The 21,557-nt window shown below is 44.2% G+C and overlaps 1 protein-coding gene across 1 annotated transcript in view; it reads left to right on the top strand.

Moving 5' to 3' along the window:
• Positions 1-21,557, top strand: part of LOC139307152 (ankyrin repeat and fibronectin type-III domain-containing protein 1-like) — a gene marked incomplete at its 3' end in the record, with an annotated part of 66,301 nt that overhangs the window by 8,692 nt on the left and 36,052 nt on the right. The window contains exons 6-7 of the mRNA XM_070931034.1: positions 1,049-1,317; positions 16,086-16,123. Coding sequence (XP_070787135.1) covers positions 1,049-1,317; positions 16,086-16,123 — 307 coding nt within the window. The remainder of the gene's footprint in view (positions 1-1,048; positions 1,318-16,085; positions 16,124-21,557) is intronic.

Here is a 21,557-nt window from a genome sequence, read left to right as displayed (position 1 = left end):
GTTGTCAGATCAGATCAGAACCAGCTGCGTTCATGTAAACCTGTTCCTGCACTTTATTTCAGTATTCTTTTTAACTGTTTTAACATTTGAAAGCTTGAACTTTGGCTAAATCACCTCTGAATCATTTTTATGAATTATTTAAATATTGAATGTGATCCGTGTTTTTTTATTGATTATATTTTGTCACATGACAGCAAGCATTTCTTAAACTCACTGAATCTGAAAGTAAAAATGATGAACAGACTGGCGGCAAAATGGATGCAAAGGAAAAATCCAATATTAACGCTAATAGGGTTGATTCAGCTAATCAAACAGGAGCTGTAAACTACTACTATCAAAGTCAGAATTTATTTAGATTTTTAACAGTGGCTTTAATAATCTCCCTATGATGCCTAAAAATGCCTAAAAACTGAAATCAGAGTGACTTAAGCTCAGAATACGGTGCATCGTTGTTCTAATGGATGTATAAACACGTCCAGGGAGCTCCCTCTGTTTTATCTCTGAGCCTCCTCATGTAGTTTTAATGCAGCAGCTCAGGTAGTCAGCTGGAGCCTGCAGCCTGACACCTGATCTCACACACACACACACACACACACACACACATACACTCTGAATGGATGGAAGCATGAAACCAGCAGAATAAGGATGGAGCGTCTGTGCTGAAATAATAGAGCAAAGCTCAAATTTGAGTTTTGAATTTGACGTTTCAGTCGTCGTGTCATCTCTGTGTGTGTGTGTGTGTGTCGTGTGCTTTCTGTATGTGTGTGTGTGTGTCGTGTGCTTTCTGTATGTGTGTGTGTGTCGTGTGCTTTCTGTATGTGTGTGTGTGTGTCGTGTGCTTTCTGTGTGTGTGCGTGTGTGTCGTGTGCTTTCTGTGTGTGTGTGTCGTGTGCTTTCTGTATGTGTGTGTGTGTGTCGTGTGCTTTCTGTATGTGTGTGTGTGTGTCGTGTGCTTTCTGTATGTGTGTGTGTGTTGTGTGCTTTCTGTATGTGTGTGTGCGTGCAGGTGTACAGTAACAGCAGGGTGACTCTGGTTTCTCTCGTCCAGGTTCGGTGCAGCGCGACTTCTGGTCACCTGATCTGTCTCCCGCGTCTCGTGGGGGGAACGCAGCAGCAGCCGGAGGAGGAGGAGGTGGGGGTGAGGGGAGCCTCCCCCTGGCTGAGGGAGGGGGGACGGCGACAGCCAGCGACCGGGCGGCCTTGAGGAAGACGGTTTCGGTTGACGACCGACTGCTGCAGCCCACCGGGGGAGAGCAACCACACCTGAGACTGCTGAGTCGACTGGAGAGAGGCAGGAAGAAGCTCCGCAACATCCATGTGAGTGTCTGCTTTATTCAAACATTTATTAGATATGGCTCATAGAAATGAGAGAATGCACTTGAAATTACTTCTTGACACAAACCATTCTTTTAAGTAGAAGTCTGTAAGTTTTCTGTAAGTTTTCCACGGTGGACGGCCATTCCAATCCTGCTTGGACTACAACAAAGATGGCAGGTTGCTATCTCATGTTGTGTAAATAGCTGTTTATCTTACAAGTCTTGTCCTACTCACCACTCTGCTGCTCTCACTTGTCAAAGTGTCTCTTCCACTTTTTTCCTTTGGTTTTAAGCTACGTTAATGAAACCTCCTGCAGATATTTCACATTAAAAGCCTCCTGGTGACCAAAAGAAAAAGAGCATGATCTATATTTTTCCCCGTTTTTATTGTGTAACATCTGCGGGAAGTGTTGGCTTTCGTTGACAGTAGCTCGACACTGAACAAAAAAACAGCAAAGTAGAAGCTAGAGCCAGATTGATACGGGATTTGTGGTACGATCCATCCCTCTCCTGGAAGGCTTTTAATGAGGTAAGTTAACACAGATAAAAAAAAAACAGCAAAGTAGAAGTGATTGAGATAAATTTAGTGAATTGAAACAATATCAGTGTTAAAGAGAGCAGAGTGGTGAGTGTGACACGACTCTATTGTTGTACTGAAGGGATTGGTTTTATACATTATAGTGAATATACTGTACCATGTGAGCCGTTATAGTGCAGCTGATTGTGCTTGACACCATTATTTAAATACCGGCTTTTATTTGAGAATGGTGTGTTCGGAGTGTATGTGTTGTTTGGGGGTTCATGGTTGTTTTTAATTAATGTTATTATGCATTGTATGATTTGGGCTTGTGTAGCAGTATATGTTGTGTTGATTTTAAGCGTTGACACTTCTTCAAAGAGTGATTGTTCCCTGTTGACCCTCTGTGGTTAAACTCTCCCAACCTCATCGTCAGTGTTGGTTTGTTTTCTGTTTTGTTGTACCGCTCTGAGTGTTTCAACTGTTCTGACCTGCACCCATTGAACCTCTCCAGCTACACACTCGTGTTTGCAGTGAGTCAGAGGCTGACACGCAGCCGGCTCTCCAGCCTGTCATGCTGCACTACAGATGGATGAATAAATCAGCTCAAATTAGAAGCTTTTACCAAATTCACAACTTCAGACTGTAAAGAAGAAAAGAATGTGTCTGCACTGGAGGACAAAGATCCGCAGAATCGTACGTCAGACCTGAAATGATGTTGAAGAAGTAGAGTGTGTTTGTTCAAAGCTGTTCTGACTCAGCAGCGAATATATTGAGCTGTCGAACCTCCTCGTTACAGAAGCTGAGAGTGGCAAGAGTTTTATTTCATCTAGGTCTCAATTCTTTGATAACCAAACTTAAGGGATCGTCAATAAAACTGTTGGTTACTGTTTTGAATTTATGTAAGCCAATATGTCCATGACACATTTAAAATGTTTTCTCAATTATCAATTTTGGTATCAGTCAGTTCTAGTTTCTACTTTGCCATGTTTTCTATCGGTGTGAGGCGACTGTCAGTGGAACTGACCACTGATGTGTGACATTAAAACGCTGCCAGGTAAGGCAGGGATTAAAGGGAGGGTAGCTCTGGACGTCATGAGGCGTCGCTGTCCTCCACTCTGACACTCTACGTGTATAAAACCAGCAGTTTGATAGGAACTTGACAGGAAATGATAATTGCTGTTGTTGGGACACAATAATGACCTTTTAGAAAACGCACCTTCTAGAGTCTAAATGAGGCTTTAGGGTCATCACACGTCAGGAGTGTTTCTGGACATAAATGTTTTGTTTGTCAGTGTGACTGAGATCTGATGTTTGGACCCTCTCACTGATGAATCAGTGATGGAGCTGTGATGTGGGCAGGACTGATGCATCTGATGTCTGAGTAAACTGGCTGCTTGGTTCCTTTTTAAAGGACTGAGTGGGATTTGGGGGGATATGACTGTGTTTTATTTTTGTGGGTCTCAGAAGTTCAAGTGTGTCTTACATCATCAGTGGCAGCTGATGATTTTTGTCAGCGTTTCTGTAATTTTCACATTTGTCTCCACTGAAAGAGTTTAAACTGATGCTGTAATCATTGTGGCTGTGAAGTTGTTGTTCAGTTGTTAATCAAAGGAAAAACACAACTGCAGGTCACTCTAAATGAACACGAGTCGAACAGCACTTTAGGAAGATGAATCCTGAGGACTTTGGTGATCATCTGACACAACATTCAGCAGCAGGTGTCTAAAAGTTCAGGTCATGACAGGATTCCTTTACAACCAATCACCAACTTGTCATCAGCTTCTGTTGGACGTTAATAATGTACTATGGTAACGCAGCATGCTACTTTGCGAAACTGTAGGCGATTCCAAACTGTGACTGTAGCGTCTCGTCTCTAACTTTGGACCTGTTTTGTTGTTGATCTCGGGGGTTTGAATGTTTTTCCCTCTGAATGGATGGAGTGTGTTTTGGAAGCGAGTGCTGCAGGTGAAGTGAATTCCTCCGTTCTGGCTGTGTGGTGATAAAAGAAGTAATTTCAGTGTTTTGCTGTTGACTGATGGTTCTCCTGCTGCCGCCTGTAGAGGCTGATTGATTTAGCTCTCTCTCTGTCCTTTCTCTAACTCATTTTCCCGCATCTCCGAGGCTCGGCTGTCACACTCTGTCCCAGTGAATCATGGTCCGAGTTCTGTGTGATCTGTGACTCACACAGGGGATGTTGGCGAAACACATTGTTACTGCACACTCGCTCTATAATCTCCTTTCATTTCCCACGTTTCCTCCTTCAGCTCTGCAGCGGCAGCTTCTGGTCTGTGGTTTCATGAACGGACTCAACAAGTGAGCCCAAACAGTCCAACAGATAACTGATTTAACTGTGTGTGTTGGATGAAGCTAAGTGGCTAACACACATGACTGTGACCACTTTGAAATACAACAGCTGCTGGATGGACTGTGATGAGATGTGGTTCAGACCTTCATGGTCCCCTCAGGATGAACTGTAATAACTCTGGTGATCCTCTGACTCTTCATCTAGCACCATCATCAGGTCAACATGTTCCTGTGTCCAAGACTTTGATTTATGACCAAATACCTGCAGAACTGATGACGTTCATCAGCCTCCGCTGGACTCTGTTTACTGCTAATCAGCTAATGTTAGCATGCTAACACGCTAAACATTTTACCTGCCAAACATTAGCATGTTAGCATTGTCATTGTGAGCTTGTTAGCATGTACGGCCTCACAGAGCTGCTAGCGTGGCTGAAGACTCTGTCTTCAGTCTATTTTAATGTAATAATATTGAGGAGCAGCAGTCATTTCCCATGTTGCATTGCTGCCCTGGACAGATTCTGAACAGACCTGACAGAAGCAGTCCACTACCTGACTAGTGAAGTAGATTGTGAAGCTTTAATGAAACCACTCATTCATTGGAGGAGGTTTTTTTCTCTTTGTATTTTATGTATTACGTATCACTAGTATTCATGCTGTCCGTGTTGTCGTTGTTGGGTAACTGCCAGATAAGCCACAGTCCATTTTCTACCTTGGAGGTTAATAAAATATTCTTTTCTAGTCAAAATTGTTGACTCATTTTGTGTTGATTGTTTCAGCAGTAAATATTTCTGGAGCAGACGGAGCGTTCCTCTCGTTCTTTAGGCCGTCAGTAAAGGTTTCAGTGTGAGACGTGCAGTATGGACATAGAGGTGCAGCTGGTGTCCTCTCAGCCTGCTGACATTCTGCTCCGTTGTCTCAGTAAATAATAGATTTCCAGGCAACACAGGCAGCCAAGAGACAGAAGCATCCCAGTGTCTTCGTCCCGTCTCTCTGCAGATGGAAAGTCCTCCAGCGGCTCCTGGGTGTTTACCTCACCGTCGTAAAACAGAGGAATAGTGGTCTTTTGTCTTTGTGGAAAGTTTGTGTGCAGGGTGGAGAGAGGACGCAGCAGGTGTCCACAGCCGCAGAGTCTGAGTGAAGCGTGTTGCATTATGCAGGACGGTGTCACTTCATGTTTCAGCTCATTATAAACCTGCTGTTACTCTCTGGCATGGTACATGTCCAGATGTGACTGATATTATTCCAGAGGTGCATTTCACACCTGCTTTCCGATGAATTATTGAACAGATAATGAGTCGGGTTTAAACGACAATGTGTCCTGAGGCTGTTTCTGCACAAAGGGTGAATGTGTGATGACTGCACGATGTGCACAATAAATCAATACACGGACACCAGCAGGCGGTGCACATTGTTCTGTGAGATGTTATTGATTGTCACATGACACAGGTGTTACAGGTTATTTGTAATTATTGTAGTTATTTTGACCAGACGCGTAACTTCAATGTCTTTTCTACACACACACACACACACACACACACACACACACACACACACACACACACACACACACATGTTTTAAAGGGTTTCACCCACTCCACAACCTACAAAGCAGCTGTTTGTCTCCTCAGCACCAGCAGGGGGCGAGCTTGTCCTCTCCTCTCCTCCTCCCCTTCCTACCTCCCCACCCCCTCCTCCTCCTCCTCCCCCTCCTCCCCTCCTCTCCTCTGGAGGAGTCTCTCCTGCTTTATTCTGATTCTGATAGTACGGTTCAGTAAATAAATAATTCCCAGTCTTATTGTTTTTCTCTGAGCTTGAAGCTTTTCAATCCAGAGTGGAAAGTTTGAGAAGAGCTGTGACAATTTAATCAGGCTGCCCGAGAGCCAGCAGCTGTCTCACTTCACCTTTTCCATCAGGACAGAAAGAAAACAGTGTTTTACTGGTGGAGGAGATGCAGGCAGTAAACTGAGCTGCTGATGCAGATGGAGGCAGTGAAACACATGATTAATCATGAAGAGTACAGTTGTGACTGTGTGAGTTCACTGACACACGAGCTGGCAGAAGCAATCTTCTCTGGTATGAAGAGGCGGCCGTCGTTCTTTATCTTTCTAATAGATATTGTGACCCTGGTTGTCTCTCTTCCTGAGTCAACAGGTACATTTCCATAGAATTCAGACGACCGGCTCAGCGCTGCCACAGACTGAAAACGTAAAACTGAATGACGGGAGTTATGATTCTGTTGTTGTTCTTATTATCTTTTATGTCTTTCTTTAACTTCACTGGAGCTTCAAACTTTTTTTGGTCGTTTAAAGCAAAGCAATGTCTATGATCTGTATTAGTTCTTTTTAGAGGTCTGAAGAGGGAAAGTGTTTTCTGCTTCAGGGAAAATGAGCCGTTGTGCTACTTCACACAGCAGAGGCCGATTTAATGTCTCTTTTCTTTGCTTTAATTAATCAGAGCAGCACGATGTCTGGAAAAGAGTTTCCTATAAGATGAACCTTCAAGCAACATAAATCAGAGATTCAGATACATCAATACACACCACTGATGGGACAGCCTCCACTAATCTGGTGGGAAACGTCTTGTTGATCAGTCTTGTGACTCTTGTGGTGGTCTAACTCCTCCTGCAGGTCAGGAGTTCAGAAGGATCCAGACTGGATAAACTGCAATCAAAGCCCAACCTAATCATTATTATATGATTATGTTTGGACTTGATTGCTGGCTCATTAGTGGCTGTCGCTGCTGAACGGAGGAGGTGATGCGAGGTGAAGCGATGGCTGGAAGCCGCCGTCTGTTTGCTGTCATTTGGCCCGTATGGAACAGAAATACATGTTCCATACATGAGTCCAGTACAGGAGGGATTTGTGTGTGTCCTGTTTACTCGTACATTTTTCTCAGGCCCGTCCTTGTACACAAACACTCACAAACACTCACACAGTGGTGTATTAAGCAGCCGGTCCCGCGGGGCTAATCATATCAGGGCACAAGTCAAGCAAGTCTTTCTGAACATCCATTAAGCTGCTCCGTTGCACCAAATCCTCCATGAATCACCCCACCGTGAAATATTAGCTCCATAAATTCAGCCTGCCATCTTATTAAGCCTAATCCCTTAAAAAAACATGGCGCGGGGCCCCCACCGCCACCTCCCTCCACCTCCCTCCACCTCAGGAGTGTGTGTCCGCATGATATGAGAGGACTGCATAAACAAATGTGGAGGGCTGCAGTCGCACACTCGACATGTTTTACTGCAGACTGCAGCACACAAACACCAGCAGCAACATAATGATTATTTTCATTATGCGTGAATCCACCAAACATCTTTCAGTTAATCAATGAATTCTTTAATCTATAAAATGTCAAATTAATGTCCATCACAAGCTCCCAAAACCCAAGATGACACTTTCAAATCACTTTTCTGTTAAAGATTCTGAATGTAGGACGATATGAAACATCGGAGAAGCTGCCACCAGACAGGGTTTTAACTTGATGTCATTGAAATACCAGACAGACGTATCACCGTTGTTTTCATGTCCAAATGTAAATTGTGACCTTGTTTGTAGTTCATAGTTTGTGCTCAACAAGACTGAGCAACTTCTGTCATAATGAAAGTAAGGACGATCCCTCTGGCAGTTATTGACGTGTTGATAAACGGCTGTGAATGTAAAATGACTCATCTTTTTGTTGTTCTCATGCATATTTACCGCTCTATGAACACGACAGTCCACCGAGCTGAATCTGTCAGATTTTCTGGGGTGATGACGTTTGTCCAACACTTCACGCACAGTGATGACTGAATCGCTGCATAAACGAACAAACAATTGATTTTCAGAATTGTTGCTGATTCATTCTCTGTTCATTGACTAACCAGTTATCAACTAGTCAAGTTTATTTGTTATTTCAACTGTAAAAAATATGTATGAATTAATTGTAAAATGTGTAAAACTGTCAAAACAAAAGCATCAAGAACTTTTAAGTGAAATCATCACAACCATCAAAGATCTTAAAGCAGAACAACAACTCAATCCTCATTCTGCCTCAGTCATGATACAAGAAGAAATAAGGTATATCAAAATGTAGGTAACCGTGGCAACGTGCTCTGTTAGCAGTTAACCTGCTGGGCTTGGTCTGACAAAATACAGCTTTGACTGATTGAAGTTAAAGAGGCGTTTCCAGGTGCCTCGAGTGATGTCACTTGAGTTGGCATCGGTTGAAGACGACAAGTTAGAAAGTGAAAACAATCTGTTGTGGAGTCAGACAGAAGTGAGCTGACCGGACCGCTGTAGCTGCTGCAGGCTACATTAGTCTCACACACAACTGTCAGAGGGAGAGTTGCATTGTGGGTAATGTCGGTGGCAAAGAATAATGTGTGGAATAACTAAGATTTCATGTTTTGTCATCGTGAGTCCGACAGAGTTACAGGACTGTGATGACACATCAGTTGAGTTCGGGTCTAAAACTCGAGAGCGACCCTCAGCAACGTACAGCTTTGACTAAAATTAAGTAGCTGAGCCTGAGTTCAACTTCAACAGATGTCCTGAAATGGCCCCCGTTCAGAGGATGAACCCTTTTGTTTTAGGTAACAACGTGGTCTCTGGTGCCACCCTCAGGACAATCTTCACCCTTTGTTTTGCCCCACCAGCGGTAAGTTACCTGGTCTGCTTGACTCTGGTCTGTAGTGAACGTTCGCCGTGCTGCACCCAATCGATGCCCACGTCAGTCAGCTTGTCACTCACCCGGTGGGCGAGCCTGCCAGGCAGCGCTCGGAGGTGCCAGAGCTGGCGGCCGCTGCCAGGAGGGACGGCTCAGCCTCCCCCGTCTGCAGGCTCCTCGCCCGACCATGAATGCTGGCATTGCTAGACTAATTAACCCGGGGAGAGGCCAACAAGCCTGCTACAGTTCAGACTCTGACAAATATCAAAATAAAGCCTTGTTCAAATTAGCAAGGTGAAGTGAGAAGTAGAGGAGGGGGGGGTCGGGAGGGTGGGCTCAGCTGTCTGCGGTCAGAGAGAGAGGGAGAGAGAGAGAGAGAGGGAGGGAGAGAGAGAGGGAGAGAGAGAGAGGGAGACGGAGAGGGAGAGGGAGAGAGAGACAGAGAGGGAGAGAGGGAGGGAGAGAGAGACAGGGAGAGGGAGAGAGAGACGGAGAGAGAGAGAGACAGAGGGAGGGAGAGAGAGAGAGAGACAGAGAGAGAGAGAGAGAGACAGAGGGAGGGAGAGAGAGAGAGAGACAGAGAGAGAGAGAGAGGGAGACGGAGACAGAGAGAGGGAGAGAGAGAGACAGAGAGAGGGAGAGAGGGAGAGGGAGAGCGACGCAGAGATAGAGGGAGGGAGAGAGGGAGAGAGGGAGACAGAGAGAGGGAGAGAGAGAGAGAGACAGAGAGAGAGAGAGGGAGACGGAAAGAGAGAGGGAGACGGAGAGAGAGAGATAGACAGGGAGAGGGAGACGGAGAGAGAGAGAGACAGAGAGAGAGGGAGACGGAGAGAGAGAGAGACAGAGAGAGGGAGAGGGAGAGCGACACAGAGAGAGAGAGAGAGAGACAGAGAGAGGGAGACGGAGAGAGAGAGAGACATAGAGAGAGAGACGGAGAGACAGAGAGAGAGACAGGGAGAGGGAGACGGAGAGAGAGAGAGGGAGAGAGAAAGAGACAGAGAGAGGGAGGGAGAGAGAGAGAGAGAGAGAGACAGAGAGAGAGAGACAGAGAGAGAGACAGGGAGAGGGAGACGGAGAGAGAGAGAGGGAGAGAGAGAGAGACAGAGAGACAGAGACAGAGGTTATGTTAGTTCAAATTAGTGGTACAGTGGTGAAGATGGCCAGGTAGATTGACTGTGTGTGTGTGTGTGTGTGTGTGTGTGTGTGTGGGGGGGGGTGGGGGTGTCTGTGTGTGTGTGTGTGTGTGTGTGTGTGTGGGGGTGGGGGTGTCTGTGTGTGTGTGTGTGTGTGTGTGTGTGTGTGTGGGTGGGTGGGGGTGTGTGTGTGTGTGTGTGTGTGTGTGTGTGTGTGTGTGTGTGTGTGTGTGTGTGTGTGTGTGTGTGTGTGTGTGTGTGTGTGTGCATCTTGTTCCTCCATACAGCTCATGTATAGAAATAAAAACCAATATGGCCGCTGTTCCCATGACGGTTTTGTCAGTTTTCAATACGTAAACTGAATTCTAGTCCGTTTTATTCCTCCGTACGTTTTATGCATCTTGACTGGACATTGATTGGACTCTTCTGTGTAACGTGTGACAGTTGTATCACTAACGATTATTTTCATTATTGATTAACAATGATTAATCGTTGTCTGTCACAGTCCTCAAATGTTTACAAGAGAGACGGAGAAACTGCAACTACAGAGTATTTTGTGTGTTTGCTTCTTTAATTAGAATTTGAATTACTGATCAGTTATCAGAATTGTTGATTCACAGATTTGAGATGGTCAGATTGTCAGTACTGAGATACGTGAACTGAACAAAGTGGGAAACTGCTCCAGGATTATTGATCGATTGTTGATTATGATCAGAGAGGTAAGACACCAGCTGTTCCTGCTTCTTCATGTTCTCCATGCTGTAAAACAGCTGAGTGGGACTGAGAGTGTTTTCTCATGTCATTGTGCTGCTTTGACTGCTTCCTCTGAAGGAGCTGTGTGATTATTGATCGCATGTTTACTGTTCTTTTGATGGAGCTCCATTGTTCTTTGTCAGTACCTCTCTGTACTTTCACGTTGTTTCTGTTCACGCGATGGAACTCAAACACGCGCTCACTTTGTTTCCCAGCTTTACAAGTAAAAAGTGATCTGACCTTCTGATCACTCACCACGTCGTCATGAGGACGGCTTGTCCTCCCAGAACAGTCCAACTGGCTGGTAAACTGGTCCGAATGGCTGCTGGTTTAAGTAGCCACAAAAAAAAGTTTTAAAAAAAGTTTGATTTTCATGTCGTGGATTTTCAAGAGAGACGGTGTGTGTTCTTACATAAGGTCTGGTTCTGCTAACAGTCGTCTCTCTGTGGACACACACACACACACACTCCCAGAGGGACGTCCCCGGGGAACTCCAGCTACTACTGCAGTGAAGTCATCACACACACACACACACACACTCGGCCTGGCTGGCAGTTTGCCATCGTGGCTTGTTGACTGGGACCTTTGTGACTCTGAAAATAGAGAAGCCAGATACTTTTTTGTATTTGTACCTGGGATGTTTGTTGCGTTGTATTTAGTGTTTTTGTATTTCGATCTTGTTGCAGAAAACACTGAAACACTGATCTGCTTTTTGTCCAAAATGAGTTTTCTTGCTAAATAAATAAATAAATGGTAAAAACTCGTACAGTTTGGAAGTTCAGAGGACGACCGCTGCAGTAGAGACATGTTGACTGTACAGAAACACTCACAGGACACGGAGACAAAGAGACATCCTGTTACAGCTGAGAAACACCTGTCCAGATGTGCGAACAGAGACCAGCAGTAACACACTGATTCATTGTGCATGATGTGCAGAGGACACAGAACTGAGGTGTCTGCCGATCAATCAATCGTAGTGTGACATCATTAACAATGACCTCGTTAGATACAGGCCCTTTGGTGGTGGAAGTCTTTGGAAACTCAAATTTGAATCTCGGTGTCACGATTCAAGAAGGCGGCGCTAGTGTTCGGCTCTGACTCCAGTTCACTGTTCACTCTCGTCTTCAGTCTGCAGAACTGCAGTTTGAAACACAGCTGGCAGTTTAGCTCTCTGGTTATCTGGATTAAACAGCAGAGAGCTTTCTTATTTCAAATAGTTGACTGCGTTAACTTGGGGGCACGTTACAGTCTTCTGCCTGTATGAGATGAAAGTATAATTTACGGTCCAACATGTCCAACATCAGGGGTTGGTCTGTGACTTCTGGCTGTGTTGTCATTAATGTTATTTCTCCAGCAGTGAAACCGTCACGTCTTTAGAAATGAGAGTGACTGTGGAGCGAGATCTTCTTCACCCGTCACAGTTGGTCGGTGCGCCGTTAACGCTAACGTTATCTCAGGGTTAGCGTCTGTAGTTTTAATAGAATCTGGGTGCTGCACTGCGCCCTCGTAGCTTTGCCTTTTTCATTTTGTCAATATATGTAATATGATATATGTAACGTTATTAATGACGTGCAAAAATGTATTTTTGGAATCTGTGAATGGATGCTTTCTCCCCTTCACTGTCATACAGCGCCTCTCCTCTCCATGAAGCCTAAGAGTTCATATTTAATGAATACAGTAAATGCTCCAAGTCTTGACCTTACACCACCCACACACCCACCCACACACCCACACACCCACACACTCATTGATGAACAGAAAGGTTAGCCTCTTCATCAATGTGTTGTCCGTTCCAGCCAATCACCCGGCAGTATTAATTGAAGCCCGCCGTCCGTCACCCCGTTGTCTCCCAGCAGAGACGACGTCCTCTGACATTAAAGAGTGGGTGTCCTCTCAGGGCAGCTGAAGACAAACATGCTGGACGTCTTGACATTCACAGAAATACCAGCGGAGTGAAAGAGGAAGCGAGACGGCGGCGGGACGAGGGCTCGATTCAGCGTCAGGTCAGCGCTCAGGCTCCTGATGGAGCTGAAACACCTGATACTCGACTAACTGACAGTGACCTGACTCTATTTTTATAGATGATGAAGAGGAGATTTGCCAAATGAAATATTCACTTCCTGTAGGCTTTAAAGACGACGACTGTTTACACTGAGTCACTTCATGTGTGCTGGGCGGATCAGACAGCTTTCTGATGTCACAGATTGTATAAATACGTATAAATGTGTCCAAGAAGCTTTTGAGTCTGATTGAAATCTGATTGTTCGGTTGGAGGTTTGAGACGCATTCAAGCGTTCAAGATGTTAAAAGGGTCTCATTAGCTTCCACAAAGTGCTCGCTAGTCTTCCTGTTGGCCGCACAAAAGCAAAAACATCAATAAAACAAAGCAAAACAAACAAAATATAAAGATGTGGAGGAGTGGAATGACTCTACATATGAAACTATTGACAATAGTAGTCTACAATGGAAAACTCACAAATACACAGAAACGAAAAAGAAAATAAAAAAAGGTTCCAAAACAGCAAGAATGAACTAACATCTGTGTGAGATTGATCAGATTGTGTTTTAGGATTGATCAGATTGTGTTTTGGTCCTTGTGGTGTTGGTGTGTTCGATGTTTTAGTGAGAAGACGGTTTGTTGATGGACATTAACCCACCAGAAGAGCAGGACTCACTGTGTGTTCTGCCTCTGACAGAGTCTGGCCGGAGGCATCATGTTTTCGTGAATTAGGTTTTTAAGGTTTTTACAGATGTGACTAATGCTAATGAAGCATGCTAATGTTAACATGTTCAGGTCATACTTGCAGCCTGATGCAGCAGCTATGTTTGTTTAGTTTGATTACGGTTCAGTTAGTATCTCATTTACAGCTGGCCACATAAAGGTGTGAGAACAGAAACGTTTTCTGATTCCTAATGAGCATCAGGGGGCTGCTAGCAGCTAGCATCACCGTACACCTTCACTGTCTGTCTGTAAAGCTGCTGCAGTGAACAGTGGAGTGGGTTCTTGGTTCTGCCATCAGCTTGTTTGTTAACAGACAGGATGCTTCTTGAGTCTCCATGAGTCTCTTCCTTTGCGGTAGAGAGCCTGTTACATCTGTTTTGACAGAGTCACGACTGTGTGTCTCCTGTTATTGATGATCTTTATACTCGTGTGTATGTTTTAGAGTTGTGTGTTTTGGTCTCGCACACATAAGTTTCTGATTTGGTGTGGTTTTGTTCGACATTGCAGGCGTGCTGTGTGGTGTATCTGAGAGTGTGTAGCTGCTCGCTGGCAGCAGAAAGCAGTCAACAGATTTCTCCCTGTGGGTTGAGCGATAATCTCATCTTGCGGCCAGCGGGGGGCAAAGCATCGGTCTTCACCAGAGAACGACACCGCCAAAACTCCCCGCTGCTGCTCTCATCACAATCCAAAAGCAGCAGAACAGAACGGACCCGAGCAAAGAAAAAGATTTAAGTGAGCAGAGGAGAAACGGCTGTGAAGGAAGAACATTCCCACTAACAACCTTTCTTCTGTCTGCAGTCACTAAACCACTTTATTTCCTGCTGTCAAAGCTGCACATCACTGTAATAATAGAAATCTGGATCTGCATTAACAGCCGTGCTGATGGAAACACCTCATTCCTGTCGAGGAGGATTGAAGCTTGATGTTTCAGACAAACGAATCGAATTAGTTCTGACCATTAAAATTCATCATGCTGCTGTCGTGCCAATCAGACAAGAAGAAGAAGAAGAAGAGGTCGGGGTGGGTGGGTGGATGGGTCGACTGGTGACCAACAGTCAGTGTTCCTTTAATTATGACCAATATCATTCCCTAAACTTAACCAAGTAGCTTTAGTTTCCTTATTCTGACTTATTTTGTCATTTAGTTTGGAGGATTTGTCTTAATTTCAGTGTTCAAGAACTATGGCAGTTTGTGTCAAGTAGTCCACAATTAATGACGTGTTTACGTTCCAGTGACAGAGAAGTCAGAAGGAAGTAGTTTAACTTTATTATAAGTCTGGAGTGAAGTGATGTCAACAAGATGTTGGATCACTGTTCGTTTCCTGTTTCCTACCAACAGTTAACGTTGGTTTATTTTAACCATGACGACACTTTAACCAAGTGGCTGCTTGTTCCTGAACCTCCCTAAACCTAAACCACAGTCGTGAAGCTCAGAAAACACTATTATCTAACACACTTTTACACATGATAGCTGCGTCGGATCAGAAAATATGTGTCGTACTGGAGGGCAGTAAGTAACATGTAAGATGGCGGGAGAGGAAGAGAAATGAGAGCTGACTACATGGCCGCGCCCTGCAGCGATCTCGGGTGAGGAAGTTCACCAGCAGAGACACGAATATGGAGGATCTCTCCAGTGTTCGTGCATCTTCAGGAGGTGAAGAGGGGGGAGGAGACCTCAGAGAGCCAGGGTGAGCACGAGTGTACAGATAGCAATTTTCCCTCACAGCGTTGTCTTCAGTTGTCATGGCGACGGAATATTTTCACCCCCACGCTGCTCAAATCCTGACATTCCTCCATCGAATCAAACCAAACCCCCCCAGTATCCTTCACACATGACACTGAAGGTTGAAACACAGGAACTGGGGGCTTCAGTCTGCCAGTAGTTCAGTCTACAATACTGTAATATTTCCCCCCGGGGATCAATAAAGTATTTCTGATACAGGTAGATGCAGCCTGTAACACCACAGTGCACCTCTAAAACACACACACACACACACACACACACACACACACAGACTGAACTGTGCATTTTACTGCAGTAGTTTTTATTTATTGCAACTTGTATTAGTATTTTCATAGTAAATGAGTGGGTGGACATGTGGAGCAGGGGTCAGTCGGTGTGATGGTTACATCTTATACACACATGTTTATTATTTGTTTCTTCAGGATGTCCCTCATATTGTTCTGTAGTCCTCAGGTTAGGGTCAGTTTAGTTAAGTGATGCTTGCAGTCCACTCGTCCTCTCCTTTCTAAAAACAAGGACAGCACAGCTGGATGAAGACATAAAAAAATAAACATCACACAACTGTGATGTACATACAAGTGAAAGACAGATGTATGAATAAATGTGCGTGTGTGTATATATATAAAGGAAATGTCCTAATTTCAATCTGATGAACAGGTAGATGATAGAGTGATGTTATGTGTCATCATGTGTCAGCGGTGAATGAATGAATGAACGCTGCACCTGAATCAGTGATGTTTGATTTGTCAATTTCCTGCCAATAGAGGCCTTCAGAACACGGCTCGTAGCTGCCTCTATGAAAGCTGAGTTTCTGTGTTTTTGCTGTGACGTTAATGTGTTTTCCTCAGTAGAGACATTAGTGTGGAGTGGAGTAGAGCAGCTGTAGTATTGCTCTGCATGATCCTGCATAGAAATTGATCATTTTCTGCTCTGTGTCTCCCTCACAGAGTCTGGGAACCACGGTCAGATACGACACCAGGAAAAAGTAAGTGTCCTTTTATCGGCAGCAGGAAGCAGTTGGATTTCTCAAACATGGAGTTATTCATAGTCTCTCCAGTTTTCCTACTTCTATAAGCTCTAATGCTCATCTTTCATTGTCGTCCTCAGTACTGAAATGTCCCTGTTACCCTGTATTGTTACTCATTCGGTATTTTCTTGCCACTGAAATATTCACCAGGAATATTTCCCAGAGCTGTGAGCAGTAAGTCGTGATTTGATAAAACAGGAACTCCTGGACTTTTGAATGATCTGAGAAACCAGATTATGTCTTTTTGTTTTTCATTTTCTCTCAATGAGATCAAATAGAAGGAATATCTTTAGCTGAAGAAGGTAACTGCAGCTCACAGTGTTTGTTCTGACTCAGAGAAAGGAAGCAGAAACTAAGGCTGCAGTGAGTAGTCCAGGTGAATCAGACTCTGGTTCATCTTCCCCCTCGGTATGATTTGTTTGGGCAGATCTGAATACGGCAGGCGTACTCTGGTACCCTCAAGGGGAAGTGGTCTGGGTCCAGTCACAAACCAGTTCTGGAGTGGTTTGTTTGCAGTGGGAACTCGATGAGATGAGTGAAATGGAGAATGAATAGAGGTCTGACCTGGACGAGGTCAAGTAGCTGCTAGCTAACAAAGTTAGCTTGTAAATGTACTTACCTGAAAACATGAACAGCCGACTCCTAGCGTGTCTTTTAGTACAACCGAACGTCACCATCCTGATTGACAGGTCGCTACCACAGCGAAGGTAGCCCCGCCCTAAAGCACACCCTGCTTTAGTGTCTATTTTACTCTAAATGGGACCATGATTTACTAAATGAACGTCGTGCTGTATTGAAGAAGACTTGAAACTAGCGCCTGAGACCATAAACTCATGAGGAAAATGTACTGAGGTAATAAATCAAGTGAGAAGTACAATCATTTTCTCATCTCAGGTTGGTGCTTGTTTAAATCTTTTTACTTGATGAATTCTCTCCTGTGTTGTTTATCAGTTATGAGGCTGCTGTGAGCTCATAGTTGTTCCCAGAAGGGCAAAATGTCCATATTTGAAACTAATAGAGACTTTGAGGGGGACAAGATAACATTAGGCCTGGGACTGAAGGGGTTAACTCCACTGGCAGGCTGACAGATGAAGTGAAACATGACGTCAGATTTCCACATCACGTCATGAACTCATGAAATACGTGTCTTCGGCCTGCTCCTCTCTCTGTTGCATAAGTCCTGGTTCATGTTCTCCTCGGGTCGCAGACGGGTTTCACTTATTGAATGCTGTTATGTATCCAGACAGCACTAATGGATTTTCATGGCCACGAGCTCTATGGAGCTCTGTGGATGATTAAAAAAAGAAGATAAAAGGGTATTTTATCCATCAATAAAAAGCTATTTCAGTATTATCAGTATTTTTATATCCTTAATGATTTCAGACTGAGGCACAGTCTCACCGCCTCCTCCTCTGAACCCTCCAAACTCACTTCTCCTTCAAAAAGGACTCTTTTAGAAAGTTTCACATCTCGTTCTCGCTGATTGCATAACGTGACCTGAGTTCACGTCCGTCTCCTGCCTGGTCTGGCTTACCTTATGTTTCCTCCAAAGTCTGTCTTTCTGTTTTAATGTTTTGCCCTTTCGTCCAATTGGAAACACAACGAGCCGATCAGAGCTTTGTGGGTGGGATTAAGAATGCTGACATCATCTCCCTGTGCCAGAGCCAGAAAAATAGATGTTGTAAATCAACTTAAAGACGTAACACCTCTTAGACTGACATGTGTTTGTTGGACATGAGCTGCTGTGTCGGCTGATAATGATACCTGCTGATGGTCTGATTATCAGGCTTCAAAAATGTCCTCACAAAGATGGATGAACAACAGCACACCCACAGTAAGCAGTAGGATCTGTGAAGTGTAGTGTGTGTGTGTGTGTGTGTGTGTGTGTGTGTGTGTGTGTGTGTGTGTGTGTGTGTGAGTGAGAGACTTCTGACCTGTGTGTCTTATCAGCTGTGTAAAACAGTGTTCTGAGCGCGCTCAGTGTTTGGTCTGTTCACTTCACCCTGCTGAGCTCCACAGACTGCCTTTTCATTCAGACAGACAGACAGACAGACAGACAGACAGACAGACAGACAGACAGACAGACAGAGACATGTGGGAGGAAGAAAATGTGTGTGTGGAGATGAACACAAGAATCAATACCTGGCTGTTCAGTGCTCTAAAAAAAACACACCTCTGCTTCTGCTGATCAGATTATTAATATTGAGGTCGGTCAGCTAACTGGTTAATTGATGAACACACCAGTACCACACCATGATGCTCACAGTTCAATGATGATCATTGTAATTTGTGGTAATTTGAGGTCGTCCCAACATGTAACGGGAAGTGATTGAAAGTATCCAGTAGAGGGCGCTGCTTAAAGGAACTGAACACATGTCGGCTGTTCTACTGTCGTGTAACTGGGCAGAAACCATGAACACCAGTGTGCTTCATCACTCGAGGTGAGGTGTATTGATCAGAGTGCATCAGTCGTGACTACTTTTGAAACCTATAGATGACGAACAGCAGGAGTCAGAAGCACACAACTAAATAAAGACTCTGTTTCATGTCATCATGTGACCAAACCCCTGAACACCCACAGACATATCTTCACTGTTTAAAGTCCACTGGAACACTTGACCTGGGACTTGATTTACAGATGGAATCTTAAACCATTTCTATTAAGACAGACAATCTTCTCTTAACAGCATTTATTTAGAATATAGTTTGATTTTACAGCTTTTAACTCTAAAATGAAAGACAGAAGAACAAATTAAAATACAGTTTACAACAAAAGAAAGACACAACAGTGAGAATCATTTTAAAGAAACAACACAAATGGACATAGGGTCACATTCACTTCACTGTCAGCACCTCAGACCCTGCATCTGTCTGCAGACCCCCCACTGTGCTGACAGTGCTCTGAGTGAATAAGGAGGTCTGAGCAGCCTTCAGTTAACAGCTCAGCCATGTTGTCACACACAGCAGACTCTGCTTCGTCTAGTGATGTAGTCTTCCATGACAGTAGATGTGGAATAAAGCCAGCGTGTTGGGACTGAATGATCTGTTCAGATGATTATTTACAGGCGGCAACATCCACGTCTTTATTCCTGCTCGATAAGTCCACATATCTGCAGCTCCACTGAGCACGCTCAGAACAATATGTATTCCCCTGGGAGTACAACACACACACACACACACACACACACACACACACACACAGCCTCATCAGCATATTAGACTATACTTTGTGGGATTTATTGAAGTGGAATTGTTCCAGTGTGTATACCAGGGTTTCACTTTGCCGCAACTGTTATATGACACACACACACACACACACACTGAGGGGCCCCAGGTAGCCATTAAGAATAATGGCCTCCGGCTACACGTTGCCATGGCGATTAAAAGGAGGAAATAAAGGCAGGTTCAGTGGAGCTGATGAGCGGTGGAGGAACTGCAGCTCTGTTTCCTCTGAGGACGAGTCTGTCTTCAGCTACTGTAACACCAGAAGGTTTCTGTTCAACACGGATCCTTCTTCAGTCTCAAATGTTGAATACTGCAGTTCATGATACTAGATACTCAGAAAGAACACATACAGCTAAATAAAAGAGTATAAGACGGGTATAAAAGACAACTCTGAAGATTTAAAACATTTTACAGACTCCAGAGGTCTGATTTCCTCAGGCAGGTCTGAGACACTCTGTCCCTCCTGGTTTCACATGCTCATGTGGGTTAGCAATGAGCAGGGGCCTTTAAATCAGTCCTCAACCACAGCCGGAAACAGCAGCGATGACGTCGAACCAAGCGCCTGAACGGCGTGCAGACTTTAGTTAAACAGTTTGGTGCTGGATGAACACGTGTTGAACACATGTTGTCATGTTTTCTCTTCAGTCAAAGAATCACGACTTCCTGGTTCAGGAGATGTGGCGGTGATGACATATCTGTGTCTCTGGATGTCCCTAAAGAGCAGCAGTGTGATCTGTCACATGTAATGGAAGATGAGATGGATTGATTGATTTAAATATACGAGTGGACGGTGATGGCAGACAGAAACTATTGATCCATGCGGCAGCAGATGAACGTGGCCGACAGGTTGGTGAGTCTGTAACTGACCATCAGATCAACGCGCAGGAGGCTGTTTGTTTCCTGCTCAATCTGAATTCACGTTGTACACACACACACACACACACACACACACACACACACACACACACACACACACACACACACACACACACACACACACACACACACACACAGCTGAAACAATAAAACACTGAAACAATAACTACCCTGAGTAGCATCAGTCACGACTCATCAGCTGTCTCTCTCTCTATCTGTCTCTCTCTCTGTCTCTCTCTGTCTGTGTCTCTCTCTGTCTGTCTGTCTCTCTGTCTGTCTCTCAGTCTATCTGTGTCTCTCTCTGTCTGTGTCTCACTCTGTCTATCTGTCTGTCTCTCTGTCTGTCTCTCAGTCTATCTGTGTCTCTCTCTGTCTTGTCTCTCTCTCCGTCTGTCTGTCTCACTCTGTCTCTCTCTCTCTCTCTCTCTCTCTGTTGTCTCTCTCTCTGTCTTGTCTCTCTGTCTGTCTGTCTGTCTCTCCGTCTCCCCCCTCTCTTCTTCCTCTCTCTGTTGCAGCTCTAATTGAAGCTTGATTTATCTGTTCATCTTCATCTTCATGAATCAGTTACTCGATGGGTCAACTGTTTTGAAAATCGATTCATCATTTAGTTCACTTTGCTTTCCTCTGTTGGTGGAATATATTTTCTATATATTTGATTGAATCGATCACTCCAGATTAGTCGTTGGTTGCAGCCCTGATTGATTCACTTCCTCTCTCAGGCTCCATGTGCTCATACACACATTAGCTCCTCTTAGTTTATATATACATATATACATGTATATGTATATACATATATATATATATCCTCATTCTGATTCATTTATCAACTTTTATCTCCACCAATAAGTAAAACCTGAAAACAGAAACGTGCCTGTTCTCACAGAGCCTCAAAATAATGAATTCATGTCAAAAAGAGGGTAACGTGATGACTGAAAAGACTTTTTCCCATTTTGTCCATCTGAAAGCTTCTTCTTTACATTTGGAAACAACAGTGTCCATAAACACGTCACAGAGAGTGGATTTATATTCAGTAAAATATGAAGTTCTTAAGAATTAATTATAGCATCTCTTATTATTAAAAACGGAACATCGGTTCAGAGAAGAATGATCTGTTCTCAGATGGATTCATCCCTTTAAAGAAGCCCTCACTTTTTGATTCTTACTGACTTGCACCAAAATCTGATGCTTTCTGTTGACTTTCTTCTGGAGCTTCTGGAGGAAATATCTAGGCAAAGTGTCATTGTTTACATGTGGTCACAACGAAATAGACCCAGAGCCGTGAGATCCGTCC

This window comes from Enoplosus armatus, assembly GCF_043641665.1.
Source record: "Enoplosus armatus isolate fEnoArm2 chromosome 20 unlocalized genomic scaffold, fEnoArm2.hap1 SUPER_20_unloc_2, whole genome shotgun sequence".
In the NCBI taxonomy this organism is placed as follows: Eukaryota; Metazoa; Chordata; class Actinopteri; order Centrarchiformes; family Enoplosidae; genus Enoplosus; species Enoplosus armatus.
Note: the sequence above shows the minus strand (reverse complement) of the source record. Positions and strands in the feature narration are given on the sequence as shown.